This window comes from Engystomops pustulosus, chromosome 1 (assembly GCF_040894005.1).
Source record: "Engystomops pustulosus chromosome 1, aEngPut4.maternal, whole genome shotgun sequence".
NCBI classification, from domain to species: domain Eukaryota; kingdom Metazoa; phylum Chordata; class Amphibia; order Anura; family Leptodactylidae; genus Engystomops; species Engystomops pustulosus.
Window position 1 is genome coordinate 67,962,941 of NC_092411.1, and position 24,484 is coordinate 67,987,424.

The 24,484-nt window shown below is 42.0% G+C and overlaps 1 protein-coding gene across 1 annotated transcript; it reads left to right on the plus strand.

Annotated features, from left to right (window-relative positions):
• The first annotated feature begins 7,367 nt into the window (after positions 1–7,367).
• PPTC7 (protein phosphatase targeting COQ7) lies at positions 7,368–23,242 on the plus strand. Its single transcript, XM_072143145.1, has 6 exons — positions 7,368–7,867; positions 17,059–17,238; positions 19,372–19,570; positions 20,067–20,190; positions 20,834–20,963; positions 22,241–23,242. The coding sequence occupies exons 1-6, from the start codon at positions 7,666–7,668 to the stop codon at positions 22,297–22,299; spliced, it is 894 nt and encodes a 297-aa protein (XP_071999246.1). The 5' UTR covers positions 7,368–7,665; the 3' UTR covers positions 22,300–23,242.
• Positions 23,243–24,484: the final 1,242 nt, after the last annotated feature.

A 24,484-nucleotide genomic window follows, 5' to 3' on the forward strand; every position in this document is an offset into this window, starting at 1 on the left:
CTAGCAAACTTCTTACAATAGTTGTCCTACTATTCTCTTTCTTCTATGCAATACATACACTCACCGGCCACTTTATTAGGTACACCATGCTAGTAACAAGTTGGACCCCCTTTTGCCTTCAGAACTGCCTCAATTCTTCGTGGCATAGATTCAACAAGGTGCTGGAAGCATTCCTCTGAGATTTTGGTCCATATTGTCATGATGGCATCACACAGTTGCCGCAGATTTGTCGGCTGCACATCCATGATGCGAATCTCCCGTTCCACCACATCCCAAAGATGCTCTATTGGATTGAGATCTGGTGACTGTGGAGGCCATTTGAGTACACTGAACTCATTGTCATGTTCAAGAAACCAGTCTGAGATGATTCCAGCTTTATGACATGGTGCATTATCCTGCTGAAAGTAGCCATCAGATGTTGGGTACATTGTGGTCATAAAGGGATGGACATGGTCAGCAACAATACTCAGGTAGGCTGTGGCGATGCAACGATGTGTGCAACGACGCTCCATTGGTACAAAGGGGCCCTAAGAGTGCCAAGAATATATTCCCCACACCATGACACCACCACCACCAGCCTGAACCGTTGATACAAGGCAGGATGGATCCATGCTTTCATGTTGTTGACGCCAAATTCTGACCTTACCATCCGAATGTCGCAGAAGAAATCGAGACTCATCAGACCAGGCAAGGTTTTTCCAATCTTCTACTGTCCAATTTCGATGAGCTTGTGCAAATTGTAGCCTCAGTTTCCTGTTCTTAGATGAAAGGAGTGGCACCCGGTGTGGTCTTTTGCTGCTGTAGCCCATCTGCCTCAAAGTTCGACGTGCTGTGCGTTCAGAGATGCTCTTCTGCCTACCTTGGTTGTAACGGGTGACGAATTGAGTCACTGTTGCCTTTCTATCAGCTCGAACCAGTCTGCCCATTCTCCTCTGACCTCTGGCATCAACAAGGCATTTCCGCCCACAGAACGGCCGCTAACTGGATGCTTTTTCTTTTTTTGGACCATTCTCTGTAGACCCTAGAGATGGTTGTGCGTGAAAATCCCAGTAGATCAGCAGTTTCTGAAATACTCAGACCAGCCCTTCTGGCACCAACAACCATGCCACGTTCAAAGGCACTCAAATCACCTTTCTTCCCCATACTGATGCTGGGTTTGAACTGCAGGAGATTGTCTTGACCATGTCTAAATGCACTGAGTTGCCGCCATGTGATTGGCTGATTAGAAATTAAGTGTTAACGAGCAGTTGGACAGGTGTACCTATTAAAGTGGCCGGTGAGTGTATATACACAGTGTAATTGTAGTGTAGGGGAGCACACAGATTCCGCAGCACTACACAGAGTTTTTGCCAAATCAGTCCCTGTCCCCAATTGTGCTCACAATCTATTCAACCTACCACTATTTTTTTTGGGAGTCTGTGAGGAAACTGGAGGACCTGGAGGAAACCTACTCAAACACGGAGAGAACATACAAACTTTTTGCATATGTTGACCTGTATGGGACCTGAACCCAGAACCTCAGCGATGCAAGTATCTGTTAATTTGCCTATTTCATTAATCATATCTTGTATTTACTTTAACCGGTTAAGGATCGGCCCTTTCCTGTTTTTTCATGTCCATTTTTCACTCCCCACCTTCAAAAATCTATAACTTTTTTATTTTTACACGTAAAGAGCTGTGTGATGGCCTGTTTTCTGCGTAACAAATTGCACTTTATAGTGATGGTATTAAATATTCCATGCCATGTACTCAGAAGCGGGAAAAAAATTCCAAATGCAGTGAAAATGGTGAAAAACCGCATTTGCGCCATTTTCTTGTGGGCTTGGATATTACGTCTTTCACTGAGTGCCACAAATGACATGTCTGCTTTATTCTTTGGGTCGGTACGATTAAGGGGATACCAAATTTGTATAGGTTTTATAATGTTTTCATACATTTACAAAAATTAAAAACTCCTGTACAAAAATTATTTTTTTGATTTTGCCAACTTCTGGCGCTAATAACTTTTTTATACTTTGGTGTACGGAGCTGTGGGTGGTGTAATTTTTTGCGAAATTTGATAATATTTTCAATAATATCATTTTTATGACTGTACGACCTTTTGATCACTTTTTATAGATTTTTTTATATTTTTCAAAATGGCAAAAAAGTGCCATTTTCAACTTTGGGTGCTATTTTCTGTTACAAGGTTAAACGCATTGAAAAACCGTTTTTTCAATATTTTTCCATATTTTGATAGATGGGGCATTTTCAGACGCGTCGACACCTAATGTGTTTATGATTTTTACTCTTTATTTATATTTATGTCATTTCTAGGGAAAGGGGGGTGAAATTTTATGTTTTTTTATTATAATTTTTTTTTTACTATTTTTCAGACTCCCTAGGGTACTTTAACCCTAGGTTGTCTGATCGATCCTATCATATACTGCCATACTACAATATGGCAGTATATGGGGATTTTCCTCCTCATTCATTACAATGTGCTATCAGCACATTGTAATGAAGGGGTTAAAACGAAATAGCCTCGGGTCTTCGGAAGACCCGAGGCTACCATGGAGACGGATCAATGACGTCACGGGGAGCGGCGATCCCAGGTAAGATGTATCTTTTTGAGGCTGCCGGCAGCTTTGCCGGCAGCCATCGCTGTTAAAACACCCGCGATCGGTGCTAGCAATATGCAATATGCAGCAAAGACTTACCGGCTATGGAGAGGGCTCTCCATGCAGCGCGACCCGACCACCGCCGTGAATATACTGCGGGCGGTCGCGAAGCGGTTAAACTTCATCTGGTGGTATGCAGGTTTTTTAATTGGCTGGCGACCCAGAACATTTTAGAGGGGGAATCCAATTGTTTATAAAAATAGGGATTTGATTCTGCCCTGGTTTTGCGTTATTGGTAATGGGAGAGAGAAGTGATAGAGAAAGTCAGAAAGTGAGAGCAGACAGAGTGTGACATAGAGCCAGATAGGCTTCAGAGGGAAACCCAGCCTGGAGACTGTGACTGCAGTGCTGATGCAGTATTCCAACTCCTGAGGCAAGGAAATAGTTTGACACTTACAGACACAAGCCTGTGGAAGTTGGAACAACATTGGACCTAAGCACTCTTTATCTCAAGCATAGCTTACCACCAGTGATAGATCCTTTATTGCTGTTAAACACTGTTTGCCATTATTTTGGACAATAAACAAACAGTGGGACACATGTATCATAGTTTTTCGGCTGCCACTTTTTCAAGTTTCCTGAAGTTGGAATATTTAATCATTGCAATGTATCTTAAGTTTTTTTCCTTTGTGATACATTTGATGTGTTGCCTGTTTAGCCTCCCTTTGACTCACTTTAGACTATTTAGTCCCAAATAGTAGCTGCGATCATCAATTCCGATGAGGACCACCTCAGAGTACACAGAACACAGGCTTGGTCAGACACCCAGGAGAGCCTACTCCTTACTCTTCTGGCCGGACTTCATATTTGGTTTTGCGTCCGCGGATCGCATTGCCGTCGGGTTTCCATTTAGCGCCGCATTTAACAGTGTTTTTTGGCGCACGCAATCAGATTTTGGCGCGGACAAATCGGAGGGCGTGGCTGTCGGACAACTTGACAGATTCGGACTAAGCGCAGGATTTAAAATTCAAATTGTGTGACAGGGCATGCACTTACATACACCGGGAAGAAGATGGTAAACTCCGGCGGACCTGAGCGGGGAAGCGACACATGCAGGATCTTGGGCGCACAATCTTGTTGAATCGCGGACTTCATACTCGTCGGACAACGCACCTCAGGGATCGCGCAGGGACCAGGTAAGTAAATGTGCCCCATTTTGTTAACATTTGCATTTACAAAATACAATGGCCCAAATTTATCAAAAGTGGTGCAAACTACCCTGGTGCAATTTGCCTTACTCATGTGCAGGTTGGATAATTCAATAGCGGCGTACGCTGTTCAATTTTCTGGCGCAATTTGCACTGATGTGGAAAGTGTGGACACAATTGTATCTTTTTCTTTTTGGTGCGCCTTCTTTATACAACGTGTGACATAAATGTGTTGGGTCGCAGTAATAAAAGTGTTGCAAACTCTGACTAAGCGCTACCACGCACTTAAAAGTATACAGTTTTCTAAAGTGCTGGACGAAATGCAACTGCAACACAAAAGTGCAAACATTTCATAAATACATGTGCAAGCTGAAAAGACATTCTAGTGCAAAGGAGCAGACAGTTTTACTAAGGCCCATGCACCAAAGTGTGGACTTTGCACATTCTTTTAGGTGCAAATTGCTTGCACAGGCATTTGGTGTCTGCACCACAAATGTGCTCAGTTGGACCGTGCGCCAGATTTAACATGCGAAGTCCAACCGAAGTGTGTCACAAGCCTTATGTTAAAGGTGCACCAAATAAAATTGGTGCACTCTGTCGGAATGTGCCGCACCCTACACTATACACATGCAAATGCATTTACTGCTGTTTGCACTGTTCTTAGTATATGTGCCTCAATGATATATCTAGGTCAATGTGTTGATATCATGTTAACATACGGTTTACATTTTGTTTGGAAACGCAAATGTTAACAGACATAGTAAAATGTAACGTACACGCCACTTGTGAACTCAGACCCAATTGGAGATCAGTCAGAAATGGCGACTGAATATAATTTCAAAGCAGCTTCACTAGACATAAGTATATCACCTTTCACCCAGATCTGGGTCACAGTGCCTGGCAAGCTCAAGAGCAGTACAAGTGTTTCCTATTTTAGCCTGAACTGCAGGTGACCTTGGAACTCAGGAGACAAGCGTCAAACTAGGAACACTTGACCCTCAGTTTTTCCATTTCTTCTTCTGTCTCTTCTATCAGATGGCATTACATCACTTGTTACCCTGGGTTTTCCTTATAGATTTTTTTCATATATAATTTATATTTTCACAAATACAGCTAGTGACAGGTTCACATACAGCCTTAACTAACACTCTTCTTTTAGCTAAAATTTATTTCCTTGACATAAATCAACTTTTTGTTATATTTGCCGTCATCAGAGGGGCGTGTCCTGCTCAGCTGGCCCCTCCCATCTACTCCTCCCCATGTCAAATGCTTCTTCTAAGTATTCAGCACTTCATGTCATGTGACCAGGGTGATGTCATTTAAGGTCTTGTTACATCGCCAACGTCTACCCCGTGTATGCATCTGATCATATGAAATCACAGAAAGCTTCAATAGAGGCTCTCTCTCATTGTTCCATGCAGCAGCATATCAAAGCACTGAGTCCTGTCAATCAGGAACAAGGAAGCAGGGTAATGCAAATACTTAATGTCATTGGACTCATATCAGGTGAGCTGCATATAAGTTTACAAAATTATTTTTTTAACCTTGCAGCCATGGAAAGGAACCATTAAGGGTGATGCCACACATGGCGTTTTTGGTCCGCTTTTGGTCCGTTTTTCCCAATTATCTTAATAGATAAACTGGTTGTAAGCAGCCAAATGCATGGTAAACGGCCAAAAACGGACTGAAAACGGATGTTTAAAAACGGACCAAAAACGCCCTGTGTTGTATCACCCTTAGGGATAACAGCAATGCTCTTTAATCATAGTTTAAATGAAGTATTTATTTTAGGTGGGTTAATTTCAATGGCAGGTTCTCACTAAATAATATTAAACATTGCGTATAGCACCAACATATTCCACATCACTTTAACATTCAAGGGGTACAGATAAAATCGGATATTACAAAGTAATAAACTGATCAACAATTCAAACCCTAGGAGTAAGTATAAATGTTGGCCAATATTAAAGGGGTTTTCCCACAAACAAAAGTTAGGCCCTATCCGCGGGATAGGGCCTAACCTGCTGATCAGTGGGGGTCTCAGTGATAAGAGCCCATAGACCACGATAACGTGCATGGTGCTCGGCAATTTCCGTCAGCACCATAGAGATTAATGGAGCAGAACGGTCATGGACGTCTATCTGCTCTATTTCTCTCACCCCTCATTTTCGTGATCTGTGGGGTCTGTGCAAGTTAGGCCCTATCCAATAACTTTTGTTCATGGGAAAAACCCTGTAAGTATATACAGTAAATGCCCTCAATACTTGGTCACGGCTCCTTTTGCATGAATGACTGCATAGGCATTGACTGCAGTGACTGCAGAGGTGTTATGGAAGCCCAGGTTGCTTTGCTCGCAGCCTTCAGCTTGATTGCATTGACATGGCTCACCAAACCATCACAGATTGTGGACACTTCACACTAGACCACATGCAGCTTGGATTATAATAATAATAATTATGCCTCTCCACTCTTCCTGCAGACTCTGGGAACTTGATTTCTAAATAAAATGCTAAATTTACTTTCATCTGAAAACAAAACCTTGCATCACTGAGCAACAGTCCATTTCTTTTTCTGTTTGGCCCAGGTAAGAGTATATTGGTGAGCAGTGGTGTGACATACAGAACGTGACACTTGTAGATCATGTCCTGGAAACGTCTGTGTGGGGCTTCTTGCAGCAGTCCACTACTTGTGAATCTCCCCCAGCTTCTTTAGCAAATGACCTTGTGTGGCTTATCTCCCAAGTAGATAAATGACTGCCTTCTGGACATCTGTCACGTCAGAAATCTTCCCCATGATGAGACGCCTACCGAAACAGACTAAGGCCTCATGAACACGAATACATGGTCTTTTCTGCATATACGTCTGTATTCTGGGCATAAATAAGGGACGTATTACAACCATATGGCACCATATCCGTACCATATAAAATATGTTGGGCTGGCAAATAATCAATAGCTGACTACTGGCTGGCCGACAGAATGCATCTCCCGCTGGTACTGGAAATAGTACGTATATATACGGCAACATACGTTGCACACCCGTATGCAGCACATATTTAGCCCATAGTTTATAGGTTCCCATTGACTTTTATGGGTCGAACGGAATGGAAACACAATGGAAAATCGGTAATGCTCTAGATTTTTATATGGCTCGCTTACGGTACGGTGGACAATACGGCCATGAATGGCCATATTGCCCATTGGAATATGGGACCGTATGCTACCCTTATATACGGCCTTTTAATACGTTTTTCACACGTTTGTGTGCATGGGGCCTAAGGGACCTTTTAGAATGTTAGGGAGCCTTTGCAGGTGTTTTGGGCTAATTATTCTAATTTTCTGAGATAATGGGCCAGCTTTATTAATGATGAGGCAACCTGCATATAGTGACAACACTGCGTTTTTTTGGTTAGTAATTTGTTTTGTGAACACATCTTTAGCTATTATAGGTGTTCTCCAAGTGGCAGGCATACAGGAATAGCGCTGCTCCTATCATATACACGCCGCCAGCTGACAGCAGCAGCCGCCAGACCTACTGCTGGGAATCCTGGTGACGTAGAATGACGTCAGGCGGTCACGTGCTTCGCCGCAGTCGCCTCCCTCCTCCAGCCTCCTGAGTGTCAGTGCGGTCCAAGATGGCGGCAGAGGTCGACCGGACTCTTCAAAACCGGCACTGAGTGCGTCGTGCAAGACACAGACCGAGCCACCGGGAGGGGGGGAAGAGCTCGAGCCGGGCGGCCTGTGGTCAGCAGGGAGAGCGCTGAGGAGCCGGGAGGGGACGAGCCGGTGTGTCCTTGAGGAGGGAGCACGGAGGAGGACAAGGAGGAGAGCAGGAAGCACGGGGGACAGTCCGGGGCCATGTTCTCGGTTCTGTCGTACGGCAGGTTGGTGGCCAGGGCCGTACTAGGCGGACTGTCACAGACCGACTCCCGGGACTACAGTCTGGTGACCGCCAGCTGCGGCTTCGGTAAAGATGCCAGGAAGGGGATCCTCAAGAAGGGCATGTGCTACGGGGACGACGCGTGCTTCATCGCCCGGCACCGAACGGCGGATGTCCTGGGTGAGTGCAAACCGCAGCCGGTGTGTACGGGGCTCTGTATGGGCGCTGCGTTATGTCTACTGTATACTGTGTACACACCAGGCACGTGAAATGCGTTAACGCAACTCCTGCCTTAAAGGGACATCACCTACCAGACTGCAGAGTTGGGGATGCAGACACAGGAAGGGTTTTATTTTCATATCTTTATGTAGAGCTCACGTTCTCCTCTCAGTAGGTTGCAGTAATAACATACACTAATCTTTATATAGCACCATCCTATTCTGGAGCGTTGTATAGACCAGAGGAAACAATAGGCCCTGCTCACAAAAGGAGGGAGTCACACAGGACAGCAATGATTAGACCTCAATATAGAGGAAATCTTGTGGTGTCTCTGAGGCCTGTGATGAGCAGAGGTCAGGCCCTTGTAGGGTAGGTAATACCTTCTCTTGGTAATACTTGTGTGCAGGAGATGTGCCAGCACTGGGGCACGCCGCACACATTCACTTCTTAATCCAGGCTCTGGTTGTTTTGTGTTTAGTCTGTCTGGGGGTAATGTAATGTCCTTGAGATGCACCTTGTTATAACTCTCCTCCTTGTTTCACATTATGACCTCTGTGACAGCCATTTAGCCACAGAGGACAAGTGCTTGTCCTCATGTCCTGACCTCTTCCTGGCAAGAAACTTAATCCTCACCTTCTGGTGTAAACTGATCTGAACAGGATCTGCCCATGTTACTAGCTGAGGTAGGCTGCTCTGGAGCGACCTGCTGTTACTTGCTTGCACTTTCAGTTCAGGAGTCATTTGCATTGTGTCCCTTTTGTTGCCTGCAGAATATAAGCTGCAGCCATCGGTACTGGACTTATCGGACCATTGATCCATTTTGGGAGGGGGCAGGGAGATGTTCTGAAGGTGTAATTTTTTTCCATGTTGATGGCTATGTTTAGGGCCTCATTCTCTCCCCTACCCTGCCCCCCAAAAACACAACAAAAAAAAAGCTTGAGAATACAGTTCCTGGTTTGTAGCCGTATGGTGGTCATGTGATCATAAACAGAATCATGTGATGCTGTCTATGACGCCCATGAAGAGTCATAGGGGGATATATATCACACACCGGCGCAGGAGTGTACTGGTGCATGATTGGGGTCATGTCCCCTCGTCGTGGCCGCCGGAAAAAACTATGCCAGATCTGCCAGTTTTTAAAAAGAACGCAGACACGGGGTGGGAGCACCCACTTCAAAGGCCGCTGCCCCCTTAATGCCCATATAACATGGAGGTGGCGTAGTCCCTATTGTAATCGTAAATTCTTGAACTGTGCAATAATTTGAGGTTATTTCACTGCGTCTATGCCAGAAAACTGGCACCGAAGCAGAGATAAAACTTCCCCATAAAATGTATGCCAGGCAGATGATGCTTTTTTCCGCAATTAGAACCTAGAAGTGTTGTTTTCTGTCGTGTAGCCCTTCAGGGTCACACATGATAGGGATCACCTGTGCCACTGTCTTTGCATGTGACAGATGATGCCAGGTAGCGGTGAGGAGGCATTTTGAAAATACAGTTTGCAGGAGACGGTTATTTGAGACACAAAACCATGAACAAGGGGCTGGGTGTTCCATATAACTGAGCCTGGGCTGTGGATAAGAAAACCAAAATCTTCACTCAAGCTAATGTAGATCTCTCTGGGTTCAGGACACATGAATAAGATCTCTGCTGTATGTGCACAGACAGTGGCAGTGATGGGTCCCATGAAATGACAATTCTGGAGCCCCTTATGACCTTGCTATTCTGTTACTCATGCCCCTGGGGAAAATGTGGAATAAGATTTCTAGGATGGGATTAGGAAAACCACAACTCCTTTAACTACTTTGTAGTAGGTCACCCCCCCCCTTAAAGACCCCCAAAGGGTGTCCCAATACTGGATGTCGAGGTCAATAGGTGAGTATGTTTAGCTTATTTTACTGTACTTTAGTGACAGATTTCCTTAGCATCAAGACTTTCAGGAAGCCTAATGACCTGAAGCAAGATTAAAACCAAACCAGTAGATCTATTCCAGAAGGAACTGGTAGGTAACTGGTTTGGCTTTTGTGTAGGGTCTGGAAGAGAAGCGGGCACTGCAGAGATCATCACCACTAACAAGACAAGACCATATCAGACTGTGTATGGAAATGTTCTCATAACCCGATATTGTATAACAAAAGAACACACAAGGCGGCACCATGACTTCAGTGTCCATGTACCTGAGGTTCAGTGGATGCACATTTAAAGCTGTTCATTGCTACACCTGCTTGAGTGAGTTTTGCTCTTTATTTAGGTGGGGGGGGACTAAAATAAATAGTTGACAGGTCCCCTTTTGAGCCTTTATATTCTTTGTACACAAGGTCCACAATGGCTGAGAGCACCTGCTGTGGTCCCTGTTGAACAGTCACATTGTACCTGTGAGTACGGAGGTGCCCATCACCTGTCCTCTATATGTTGCTCTAGCGATGAGCAGTATCTTTGGAAATGTTATAGAACCTTTCTTTACAGAATTCGGGCAAAACCATCCAGCTCTCGTACTGCTTTTGAAGTGAAGGCCACGTGAAGTCGTCATTCCCGTGCGTCTTGTAAGGTTAAATATTTCCAAGTCGTCGTGCATGTAACGCACACAACCATGAATGTAGGGCTTCCCTGAGCGAAATGGAGCCACTCAGAACATTGTTAGATTATTTCTTCTTTTTTGGAACACTCTGGGTAATAGTGGTAAGTGGCAGGAAAAAAATTGCAATAGCTGTTAGCTTCCAGTTCCATAAACATCGGTTTGCTGCTGCTTTGGATGATCCGTGAGGTTCATCCCAGGCTTTTCCTATGCTGGGCACCTATCCCTTGTATAGAAAATCGATTTGCTGGCGGTCTGACTGTATCATTTATTCATGGGTGCCCAGTGGGGAGGAAACAGCTGCTAGGTGTGTGTGTCGCTTATTCCCCTGAGAACTGGAACAGGCACCTAGTGGTCTGCTGTAATGGGGAGTTTAAAGAACATTAGAACACAGAAATCCTGGCCGTTTGGATCTGTCACCACTGCGGATCTTTAATCTTGGATCGTGGGTTAATAAGTGCTGTGTGAGTGTGACCTCAAGGCCGGTCTATAGAAATCTAGTTTCTGGAGTTAGTTTGTGTCACATGTTCCAAGCAAATAAATGACTTCTCGATCATCTTGGTAAAACAAAGCGTGCAGGGGAGTCGCATTTCCTTAGTTGGTTCTGGTAAGCAATCTGTTTATGACATAACATGTTTGTCGGATGGGGTGTGGAGCGGTGGATCCTGAATCCAGATATTCACTACACTGTGGAAATGTTCTGCTCTGGGCCGTGTGGATTTTCCACCGTTCAGTGACTCATGCGGAGGGAGAATAATTCTTATTTCAGTTTTGCCATATAAGGGATGAGTGCAGTTTATAGGCTGCTTGTGCCATGTAACATAAGAGGGCAGCACAATGCACCACTTCTCATTATTATGGTCTCTGTATTTTCAGCTGCATTTGGTTTGCGTCTCCTGTATGACTCACTTAATTTTGTATGCACTGTGTATTCCCCATCATCCGCCTGGCACATTCAGATTGTTTCTGTTGTCTAGGTGTTCAAGGTGTGGAAAGATCTTTGTTGGCTGTGACCCAATTCAACATTTTAGTGTTGCTGGAGGTCAAAGGAAGGACATATCTTATATTGGAAATGTTCTATATTTTGTTTCAGAAGATTGAAAGGGGCAGGAATGTAAATGGTTAAACAATAGCAAACGGTGGTAAGCTAGAAGGATCACTTACTGTTGTGCCATTAGTGATCTTACCAGTCAGCCCAAGGCCGGTTACATGCAGGTTTCACTTCTTTCATTGCAAACGGTGAAATCTTTTCATTAGTCTGCACCACTACATGGGGAGTATGAAGATCCGTGGCTTACTAGGAGTGGAATTTTCTTAAAACTACCCTACTGTACTAATCTCCTCAATATAAGATTGGTTGATCCTGAATGGAGCTAGATATCCTGCTTATGGATTGGGGGGGGGGGCTCAATATTAATAACAGAACTAATTTGGAAAATGGTAATGGCTGAAAAGAATGAAGTATAGATTACATGATCAATATTGTGCATCAGTCAGGGTTTTAAGGGGAACTTCAAACTGTTATATACTTAGTGTCTAGGTTTAAATGGCTGTTACACAACAGAATTTGAGGGGAAATTCTGGCACCTTCCAATGCATCAGTGTCAATAGATCTGATTTAGCTATGCAGCTGATCAGTTTTACCTCACAAGAAAATCTGATGCGACTAACTTGCATAGCACCCTTCCCGGAATGTCCGACCTGCTTGGACCCAAACCCGAACTGATCTCAGTATGTCAGTTCAGTTCCAGTCTGAGTGGTCGGCCTGGACATTACAACGCGCACACAATGCAAGTTTTTTTTTTTTGTTTTTTTTTTAATTTTTATTGAATTTCAAAGTATAGTACGGTACATAAAAAGCATCACCAGAGTACAAAGGTGCCTCAAAGCAGTTCAAATTGACAAAGTAAGCAATACATACATACGTCCAGTTTCTTCTCAATGTTACTGTTGCGTTTTGTCATTTACACAATGCAAGTTGGTCACATCAGACTCTCGTGGGTTTAGACGTTTACCAGTGGGCGCACATATTTCAACAATATTGCAAAAATCTTATGTGGTGGAGCTGAGAAAATGACTGACCTCACACCAAGAGGCATTAATATTTGTCATGTAACACCGAGGTTGGTGCATCATGTGACTACTTCTAAGTTGTTGCGTTTTTTTTTTTTTGCTGTTTAATATTACACAACATTGGTTGATGGAGGTCAATGTTGTCGCTTGTTCCTTTTGATCTTAGTGGGCTGTTTATTTGCTAGTGAGGTATAAAATGAGGTTGCTTTCAGGCCTGGAAGTCATTGATTTTTGCTTTTTTTCCTTGATCTGTCTCCATGTGGATGAAAAGTAGATTTTTTCAGAAGTTTAGCCATGGAAATCTAACACGCTGCATTATCACCTGTAGGTGTGACACACAATTATAGCACTACTATTGACATGTATATTTTGTCTACACGGTAACCAATGGGCGGACAGGGGTGCACAGATTGCAGCCTGCCATCAGGAGTAGAGCATCTAATGGGTGTAGGAGGCTAACCAGTACTCATGGCTTGTCTTCTGGAGGTGCTCTACACCTGATGTCTGCTGTATGTGCCTGTATCCATTTCCTGCTTTTGATGTTAGGACCCAGTGCAGATTGGGAAAGGAAACGTCTGAGGACTACACTGCATAAGTATTTGTTGTCTGGATTTGCAATTTAATTTCTTTGGTGGTATTTGGGCTGTATTTGACATATTCTTGGATTTTAAGGGGTTATGTTTTGGGCAGTGCTGTGGTATTTGGTTATTCTACGGTTTGGCCCTAATGGTTGAATTACAGTGTGGCCATCAAAACAGAATTTATATAAATTGATCAAATGTTGTATCTACTCCTGAAAAGTATTAATAAAGATTAAAATGTCACACCGTAAAATGACATCTCCCCCACCCCAGTTAACTTGGTCCATGAAAAAATAATGTTATGACTTTTTAAAAATAAAGTATTGTCGGAATCAGAAAAAAAAGAGAACTGACAAACCAAAAAAACTGCTAAATGGAGTCCTGCGGGGGTTAAGGCATAGTTGGTCTGGTTAACTGGCAATTTGATATTCAGTATCCTTGTCCATTAGAGGTCTACCTCCTGGCAGTCGATAAATGAAAGTAATTTTTAACCATCCTCTTGGCAAATCCCTCTCCTTTTTTGATTTCACATTACAAAAGTCCCCTCAAGGTTATTCCAGGCTCACAACCATTTAATGTGTTCCACTACTCCTTTCTCATAATAAATGATTTTCTAATGCAAATTAAAAACCAGAAATTCTTGTCTGATTGTAGACTACTTAATTTTTCCCATTTTTCTGTATGTATATTATGGAGGTGGTCAATAGATGTTTTGCCGCCAACCCATGTTTGTTATGGGGACAGCCATAATACAGAGGTGTCGTGCTTAAAGGGAACCTGTCACCAGGTACCTCATTTTCACTTCAGACAGGTTGCAAAAGCCCATTACATCTGCATTGCAAATATACCTTTCTGCTTACAATATAACTGTGTGTTATAACTTGCCTTGCACCCTGACAGAATCCTCTGTGTAGTCCTAGGGGGTTGGGCTTTGGTTTCGATGTATTTCAAAAACATGTGACCTGTCTGTGCTACCGACTGCTCAGCTCTCAGCCCCCAACCTTTGTGTTCCTGCTTCCACACAGAGGTCAAAGCCAGGTGAGCTGACATCAGTGGCAGAGGGAGCAGCACTACAGGAGCACAAAGGTGGTGACTGAGAGCTGAGGAGTCTGCAGCACAGCCAAGTCACATGTTGAAAATGTATCCAAATCAAAGCCCAACTCCTGGGACTACACAGAGGATTCTGTCAGGGTGCAAGGTAAGTTATAACACAATTATATTGTAATGCATATACTTAGAGAAGGCAGAAAGACATATTTGCACTGCAGTTGTGTTGAGCTTCTACAACCTGTCTCTATTGAACATGAGGTCCCTGGTGACAGGTTCCCTTTAACATTGGTGTCGTTGTTACTTTCTTTCTGCGCTGAGGCGTCTGATAGAAGACGGTGTGTCATAGTGTAATTTGTTTCTTATTCTCGCCTCAGGACAGGGTGTTAGCGAATGTTGTAATCTCTCATTTGTGTCAGTACACACGTTTTATTGTACAGCTGTTCTGTATTATGAGGGCCTTATTCACACCACTGGCAAAGAACGCACTCTTATCTGTGGTGAGGAATGGATGGGACCCTTGGCCATGCTGCAGATTAGTTCCACAATCTAAAATGTTTTTGCTGAAAATCTGCAGCCTATCCCTCTTCTCTCTATGGTAAGGGAATAATCCTCTGGTGACCTGCATGGTAAATCTGCATATAACCTGTGGGAATCCATATGTGTTTTCTGCAAAAGTTTTACATGATAGTCTAGTGTGCTTAGACTACACTGAAAAATTGTATGTATTTACAGTCTGTGTATATTTCATGTTGGTTTCATTTGTATTGAGGTTTTGTTTTCACAATATTTTTATTGGTTTTCAAGTATACCATTCATTATAAGATATGGAAATGTTATTGCAAGACACATCCTTTGAAATCCTGCAAAACATTTTTGTATTGTGGGTTTCTTATCGCCTGTGATGTAACGTGATTTTGGAATAAATCTGCATCAATACAAAGTTGTTAGTGTTGTGCTGCATATACTTGGCAGAGAAGCTACAGTTTTGTAAGGTATTGGGTGGTGTCCCCATACTTCTAGACATGTGTAGATATGTCATGTGCACTGACCTCTAATCCCTTGTGTTCTGTAGCAGATATACGTTGTGACATGCACATACTATGAGGTGTGGATTGACCCTATGTATTTAATGCTGTCACACTTCACCTGTAACTTTTATTCTAGTTCTGAAAGTGACTCCCTTGCAACAGACAAATCCAAATGATGCACAATACATAATGTTTTCATATTAAAATGTAGCAATCTCTCTATAGAAACCTTTCCTAATGTCAGTGCGGGGATGACCTGTATATAGGAGCTGTTCCTTTTCCTCGAGGAGCAGGTGGTTGAAAGGCTGACCTCTATTTCTTACAATCTGATTAATCTGTCCCGGCGTTAGTCTGGCAACGTGTTTCTGACAGATTACAGGGTTTATAGCTGGGGCAAGGCAAAAATCCTGTTCTCGGTCCATCAAGGTACCATATGAAGGACATGGTGCTCCAGCTATATGCATGGCACATTATACACACATAGACATAATTGTTTGTACCCCTCGTTTAATGAAAGAAACCCCCACAATGGTCACAGAAATAACTTGAATCTGGCAGAAGTAAAAAATTGAAGTGGCTTTCTATGAAAATAACAAATGAAAGGCAGACACTTCTTTTCAACCATGCTTCACAGAAGTTAAATCTGTAAACCATGGCAAACGTGTGGTGCTAGTTCCCAAAATGTAGTTCAAATGCATTATATGAATACAGCCCAAGCATGGATATTGATGCTTTATTGCCATGCACATGGCTAATGAAACCGAGTGATGAGAAGTTATTTCTTGTAACCATAATAAGCTTTTAAACATATTTAGATTTGCTAATTTTTTAATATTGATTTTAAATAAAAGCATTTCTCACCAGTCTTATAGACTGCACAATAATGCGTAAGTGTGTGAAAGGGGTTGCCAAGGATTATTTATATTTTCTGTGGTGCCCTCGGGTATGTGAACATACGTGTATACTTGCCTCCCTCTGTTACAGTGCACTTCCGCCCATCAGTCAGTGTCTGTTTAGTGGTTCAGCAGTCTAGCTACTTCAACAGTACACGCACCCTCTGCAAGTTGCAGGCGTGCGGCTTTCAATGCTGAGCCTCGGTATACAAATGGGTGACGGGTGGCGCAGCACTTAACCTGAGGGAGATGCTTATACACTGTTATGTTCATACCCCCTAGGGCTCCATTGTGTAAATAAAATTTAAAAAGTAACCCCCAGAACACCCTGCTCATGCAGCAAAAACAATTCAGTTCCATCAAAACACTTCTGATTTTTAATGTTTTGGAGTAAACAGAATATAAGTCCTAATAGTAAATGTATACATAAAATATGAATTTAAAGGGAACCTGTCAGCAGTAATTGACCTAATGAACCACTACCAGTATGTTGTCAAGCAGCTGAACACCTTACAGGTCATGTTTCTTTCATGGCCCAGTGCGGTGGCCTCATCCAAAAAATCAGAAGTGAGATGTAAATTGCTTGTATAAAGTCAAGGAGGCGGAGAGTTTAATACTAAAGTCAAGTGCCCTTTACTGTAATTGATGGTTCTATATCCAGCAACATCATTGACCAGATCTGCTGAAATCATGATTTCAATCAGAGGTGTTGTTCAGAGCCTTCCACCTTAACTTCAATGTTAAATTCTCTTCCTCCTTGACTATACAACCAATTAGCAACTCTCTTCAAAGTAGATTTTCTGGATGATGCCATCACCATGGGCCATGAAAGAAACAAAAACTAGAAGGTTTTATGCTGTGTGACATTAATCTAACAATACTTTATTGGGCCAAACCCCCAACTCCCCCTGTTGATTATACACTGTTTGACTAGAACTTGTCCTTCTATTTCCAGGTGTGGCAGACGGAGTAGGTGGATGGAGAGACTATGGAGTTGACCCATCTCAGTTTTCTGAGACCCTTATGCGCACATGTGAACGTTTAGTCAAAGAAGGACGGTTTGTGCCAACGAATCCTGTTGGAATCCTGACCTCAAGTTACTGTGAGCTGCTCCAGAACAAAGTACCCTTACTAGGTAAATGGCAGGACCATTTCATTGTACTTTACATTGTCTTATAAGCATCGTCTATAGAGAATACTCCCTTCTAATTTTGACTGCAGTTCTGAATGGCGGAACCATCCCATTAAATTGAGGTTTAGCCCTAACTTTTCCCACTATAACCTCAAAGTTGCAAAGCGAGTAACTTCCTCCATGAGAGGAGACAAGACTTTTGTTCCTTAGCAATGAGATGTCTGGCGCTGTCCATTATTTACATTTGCAAATTTGGCTGAGCAGATCATGCACGTATATTAGGGAGGTAAAATATGCTTATAACATTTTGACTAGTTCTCAATGTGCTGAATTACATGCATGATGAAACAAAACATTTTATGCTGATTTGTAGAAATGTCAAATGTGTGTAAATGTTTGAGTAAATTTAAAATGTTAACCTAGGCATAACAAATTTATGTGTTTGATTGATATGGTCCTCACATGCTGCCTATTGCCGTGTGCGATGATAATTTTTGTGTTTTTTATGTTTGTGTGTGTGTTTTTTCCTGTCCTGGAGAGGTTTAAAGTGAAATGTATCTGGTGGGTCTTGTGATGGAGAATAGGTTCTATTTAATCTCAATGTAAAGGTCAGAAAGGAGCAGCATGTTCTGCCGAAGTACGAAGATCCATTTTATGACTTTCCAAGTATAGGAGATCATATAAATAACTTGCTGCACTAGACAAATGGGTTCTTGGGACAGATGGGATTCAGTGGTTTCGTTCTATGTGGCTGAACAGGTTCAGATGACTTAATGAGAGCTTTAGGAACATGTTCATGTGGAAAAAGCCACAGGCTTGTGTTTATAATAAATATATAGCTACATTGAAATAGAAATCATTAGTACAAATTATTCTAAAAATTCTTGATGAGGCATAAGCTGTTATATAAAGAATTATTCTATCTATGGCTCCATGGCGGAGGAGTCCTCTGCACCGTGTCTGAGCCCACTGCCTGTGGGAGCAGGTCCTAATCTTGCCCGTGCTTGGCGCTCTACTCTCCCAGAAGTGAAATGTTAGGATGACATGCAGAGTGTCGTCTATATTTGGAGTGGTTTGGCAGGTAGCAGAATCCTGTGACTCTCCAAGTGCTTTGGACAAGCCGTTTTTGGGGTGTTTTTTTTGTTGTTTTGCAAAAAAAAATGTTTAATAGAAGTGAAGTTTGTATCTAGCAAATAAGCTGATGTATTATGGCTACCCTTCCGAAACCTCCACTCAGTGTTGTGTGGGGCAGCTAATATAGAGATTCAGGCAGGCAAGGAAGAGTTTTGAATGGTGCCTGTTTTGAAATGTTTTGCATGATCTTACAGAAGTCGTGTTTTTTTTGTGTGTTTTTTTTTTTGGCCGGACAAGGGCTTGCTATAAATTATGATTGTTATATTTTAATAGGGCAATGAAATTAAGACCTCTACCATCAGAATCAAGTATGATGATAAACTGGGGACATCATAGATCCGGGTTTTTTAACTGTGGCAATCATCTTGTATCTGATATCCATGGCCGCCTTCCTTCTAAAATCAGCATTTTAAAATTATGCTGAAGAACCAGAAGGGCTCTTAGGGGGCGTTGCCACAGCCCTTGTGTACTCTAGGCTCTCACCCACCCCTCTGCTCCCTCACACTCCCTCCCTCACTCTGTCAGCGTTATAAGAGCCCATCTATTCTGTGGCTTCCCAGACTTTTTTACACTGTACAGGAACACAACCTCCCACCCACTGAGATTACAGCAGGCAGAGGAAGACTTGTTCCTGCTCAGTGTAACAGCCTGTGAAACTACAGCAGAGTGGCTCTGGAAACTACCCACCCCTGCCGCCTTGTCACTCATTAGCATCATTATTTGATGTTGGAAAGAACTTGTGTATGGATAACATGAGTTGGTGTCCCTGGTTTATAATGCTTGATTTTGACACTGGTAGTGAATATTACACTAAATGTGTATTGTCCTTTCACTTTACATAAATAGTTTGCTGAAATTTTAATCCCATGCAAGGGAAGAGGTTATATGAAAATAAATGTGCACTTCACATTCCTGTAACTCAGCTTATTGCATGGCGTATTACAGAGTCTTGTTCTGTGTACAATTATTGCATTCTTCTCATTTTTCTCATTTTTCTATAAGGAAGCAGCACGGCCTGCCTAGTCGTCCTGGACAGAAGTAGTCATCGTTTACACACGGCAAACTTAGGGGATTCTGGTTTCTTAGTGGTACGAGCAGGAGAAGTAGTGCACCGGTCAGATGAGCAGCAGCATTACTTCAACACTCCATTCCAGCTGTCTATAGCCCCTCCTGAAGCTGAAGGTGTTGTACTCAGTGACAGGTAGGTATCTGATGACATAGGGTTGTGTTCTGGTGAGCGGGTGCTGGGCAGGGTCCCTCGTTTCCTTTAGTAGATGTGTAGGCATGTGATCTAAGTGGTCTCATGTTGCTTTCGCATCAGTGTGAAAGAATTTCCAGCAGCACACTGTGTTCTTGCAAGGGAAAGCAACAGTACACTTGGCAGCAAGCTGTGGTTTAGATGGGAGTGTTCAGAAGCCAGACTGTTCATAGGATGCGTGCAGCCTCGCTCCCCCCAGCCCCTCACATGGCACACAATGCACATTCAGCAGGAGGATGACCATTGAACTGAACCTTGATATGTAAATGAAAATGTTCTAGCACAGACAAAAAATAAAAGTAATAATGACAAGTTGTAGAAGATCAGTAAGTTGTAACCTTTCATAAAAATGTCTATTCAGGGTAGAAGATTGAGGTGAGATTTATTTAATGTATTTTGAGCAAACAAGTTGTGTTCACTTTGGTCTTGTTTGTTACAGCCCGGACGCTGCAGACAGTAGTTCATTTGACGTTCAGCTCGGTGACATCATTCTCACAGCGACTGATGGTCTCTTTGATAATATGCCTGATTATATGATTCTTCAGGAGTTAAAAAAGCTAAAGGTACGTGGATCTCTAAACGCTAGCACCTTCTGCCATAGCTAATGATAAGAACAATACTGGGTGCAAAACGCCTTTCAGAATACAGTGGATGGAGGATTATAATAAAGGCTCTCCCTTTCTGGTCCTGTCTCACTTTAATGGCCGTGCCCCTGGTTCACCAAAATTTGCATATAAATAAAACCAGAGGGTTTCTCTGCATTCAGGCCACAAATGTCTCAAGGAAGGCTTATTATATAGGGGACTTCACCTAGAAGGGGATATGTCCAGTCCATACAGGTTGAATGCTGGCTATGATTATGTATTCAAAGAACCCCCCCCCCCCCAGCCCTCCTACAAGCAACGTACATTGGCTATGAAGGATTATTACTGTATCCAGGGTTGTTCTCAACAAATTGTTGTACCAGAGAATAATTTTCTAGACCCGTGCTAAATGTGTTTTTCCATTCTATTATCTTATGATATGGATAGCGTTATGGCAAAGAATACATTTCAGCCCTGCTGCCTACTCAAGGAACTTTATTAGATTAGACTTGTCCAAAACTTGTCCTAAGAGCAGCAAACGTTAGAAACTGTCATTTTTAACATGTAATTTAATTGTGTGTTTTTGTATGACCTTTTTTCTGGCAACTTTCCTCCTATCTAGAATACAAACTATGAGAGTATACAACAGACGGCACGCAGCATTGCAGAGCAAGCCCATGACCTGGCCTACGATCCCAATTACATGTCGCCATTTGCACAGTTTGCTTGCGATTATGGATTGAATGTCCGAGGTGAGAATGAACATTTTGCATCGATACCAACAATGCGTGTTCAAAGATGCTTAAAGAAAGTTAGAATTTGTGGGTATAAAAATGGATACATACTGTATATCAGAGTACTATGATTCTGATCTGCAGATTTTAATTAAAAAATATAAAGAGTTGCACTATGCAGCACCTGCTTCTATGCCAATAAAGACTGTTTCCTCAATTATAGGGGGTTATTTATTAAAACACAGCAATACCAGTGTATCACAGTGTAACATATGTCAAAATACCTTTATGTAAACATCTAATTAGTAGCAACGTTCACATGTCAACATCTGATTAGTAAGGTGCTGGACCATGCACTTGTAGTAACTATCTCTGTAGATAAAAATATATCCCCCAAAAATATTAAATATTTTTGATACAATCTCAAACTATCCTATTGTATCCGGCACAGCGGTTTTGCACATTTGCTAACATCCCTTAACCTGTTGATGATGCCCCAATAAATACATTGGGTTTTAATTTATGGCTAATGGTGCAACTGTATACATATTACTACCACTTGCTGTGCTGAACCTGTGCCAGGGCATGACCTCTCCTCTTACTGACGTCTTATGGAGAATAGAACAAATGATTATGGATCATCCTTTTGTATTCTTTGCCATTCAGCTAGTTTCTTATTGCTTTTAGTAAGTTGAGTTATTTCCAAATGAGCGTCCCCTGCTGGTACCCACACACTTAGCTGACTACTACTTATTCACTAGAAGGAATAACCCAGACACTGCACAATATGGTTGATGCTATAGATTTTTTTTTCTTTTTTTTATGCAGTTAAGTGTTGGCCATGGATTAAGTTTGTGGTTTTTTTGGGGGCATTCTTGACCACTTATTGCCATCTGTTTGTGTGTTACGCTTGCCTATGTTATCAGCCTTTTTACAAGTTGTGCCTGTATATCTTTATGAACATTTTACATAAGACACAATGTTTGAAGGCATATACAATAGTTTTTATCAGATGCGACAGGCAGAAGAGCGCACCATGTAGCGGCTTTCTTATCATGTGTTAGGTTATGGTTATTACAAGTTATAGTTTAATTGGTGTAAAACCGTGTCACATGGTAAAGAAGCGATGTACACAGTTCTGGATTCTACATATTCTATTATTGGGGAAATTATCTGCTATAATTGTCTTTGGACAATTATTTGGAGTTATCCGATATATGTTGTCTAGGAAAAGATTTTTTTTATGTAATAACTGCTATAAATATGTTAATTTTTTTTTTTTTTTTTTGCCTCAGGGGGAAAGCCGGATGACATCACTGTTCTTCTGTCAATTGTAGCTGAATATACAGACTAAACTTTGCGGAACATCTGCTACATATTTAGAATTTTTCTTTCTCTACAACCCTTGAACTTATTATATTGTACTGTATCCTGCTGGCAGGACTGCAATTGTTCAACAGATTTCATTGGCCAGTTGTGAATGAATGCTGACCGCATATTACAACTGAGGACGTTGTCGAAAACCACTACTGTTTAATGGTTGAGTTTTCCTGAAATTATTTGACTTCTTCCATGAGCCGACCAGAAGCATCACCACAACATGTTTCTGTAGAAAGCTGCGCTTTTATCAGGATTGTGGAATTAGTTTTCTGGTTGTTTTGCCAAAAAGCACATGTGGAATCCTTTAAAAATTGTTAATGGGTTAAAAAAAAATTGGGGGGGGGGGGGGGGTGGAGAAGATACAGATTTTTGTAAGTAAACAAACTCCTGTTCTGAAATTTTAGTGGATATTTCAGTTCCCTTTTGCATTGGAGAACCTTGACTAGAAGCCTTTTTATAATCTGAACTGCTGTACTATACAACACGAGGAGTCCCTTCAAATGTTTGTGTTATTTTTTTTAAGCAACTTAACTTAAAGCCATGTTTATATATGTGTTATATGCAGATATGTATATAATATATATTTTTGGGTAACATTTTGGGACTATGCAGTGAAATTCTACCTGTCACTAATGTTTTGGGTGTCACTTTCTCTAGTTGGTCACTTTATGGACTCACTATATCTTGGAGATTGCAGCTCAGAAATATTATGTGACTGTGATTTCATTGTATTTTATACGCCTGTTGTGTGTAATGTTACCTCAGATTGTACATGAATGGGTTTTTCTCTTCATTTTGTGAAACTGTATATTTGCATACCTATGTTGAGCTTTTATTTAAATGTTAACATGTACCATGTACATGTCATATTAATAGCACATCATGCTTGTAACAGGCATTAAATTCTCAATGAGTTACTCATGTGCACGCAGTTAAGAAATGTATGTTCTCGCTAACTTGTTGTATTGTCTAAACAAGGTCACCTTGAATGACTTCTGATATTGCCTTAACTGCCCAAAACTTGACAATGCAGGAAAGCCAGCATATACTAAAAAAAACAAAAAAAAAACACACACACACATTTGACTATGGAAATTTGTTGTATTTTACAGATTGCCTTATTCATCTGCATTATTAACTCTTCACTAGGAATCTGGTTATAGTATTTTATATATTTAGTGTCCAATGAGTGAGAAATTTTATCCAGAGAGAAACTAAATAATGGAAGGGGGAATAACCTTGTTAAGTGAGGGGGGGGGGGGTACACCCACTATCCAAGTTATCCCCCTATCCACAAGTTTGGTGAGGGTACGACCGTAGGGACACACACAAACACAGATGGGTGTATGCCACTAATGGGTAGAACGGTAGGTCACAATTGGAGCATTAATAGTTGTCGAGCACAGTGCTCTGTTGTATCACATGCTTATTAACGGTGAATGGAAGTGCTGGAGACTCCCGTACTATTGACTGGAGCGGCAGGGTATAAGCAATCATCCCCATCAGGCATAGTTGGTAAAATATAGTGAGAATCCTGATTAAGAGCATTGTGCTGTATTAGCCCTCCCTGATGCAGTCTACGGACATTCCCAGACATGAATAATTTATGTTCTAACTCACAGAACTGTCATCACCACTAGTCCCAGAAAGTGGAGTTCCTGCTCTCTGCCACAGGTAGCCATGCATTCAGAGAACGAGAATTACATGGCATGATTTATTTTATTTTTTTCCCCCCCCCCTTCCCTTGGTGACTATTACCAATAACATGAAATGGTGTGTGTTGAAGGTAAGCCTGCAGTCCCCACACTGTTCATTTTCAGTAAGGGTAGTATTCGTCTGGACGTTCCTCAACTGTTTCTGACCTAAACCTGGATGAAAACGCAAAAATATTTTGCATGTCAATGTTTCCTTTTTCACAGCAGATTCTGCGGCAGTAAATAAACATGCTGCAGAATCTGCAATGCGCGTCCATTTCTGTGCTGAACATTTGTGCTCGCTGATCTTATTGATAACAAAGTCAATGCAACTCCACTGTGTATCTTGACCATGTGCGTCTACCCTAAAGGTTTTCTCCGCAGTCACTCAAGTGTTCCAGTCTCTTCTTCAGTGTCTGTATTGTTACAATGACTTCCTTGGCTTGCCTGTTCGAGAACGTTGTG

Bases quoted from the DNA above. Each gene is read 5' to 3' on its own strand.
- PPTC7 (XM_072143145.1), top strand. From the start codon at position 7,666: ATGTTCTCGGTTCTGTCGTACGGCAGGTTGGTGGCCAGGGCCGTACTA. The intron at 17,239-19,371 runs GTAAATGGCAGG...TTTTTCTATAAG, and splicing joins GAACAAAGTACCCTTACTAG to GAAGCAGCACGGCCTGCCTA. The intron at 20,964-22,240 runs GTGAGAATGAAC...TTTTTGCCTCAG, and splicing joins TTATGGATTGAATGTCCGAG to GGGGAAAGCCGGATGACATC.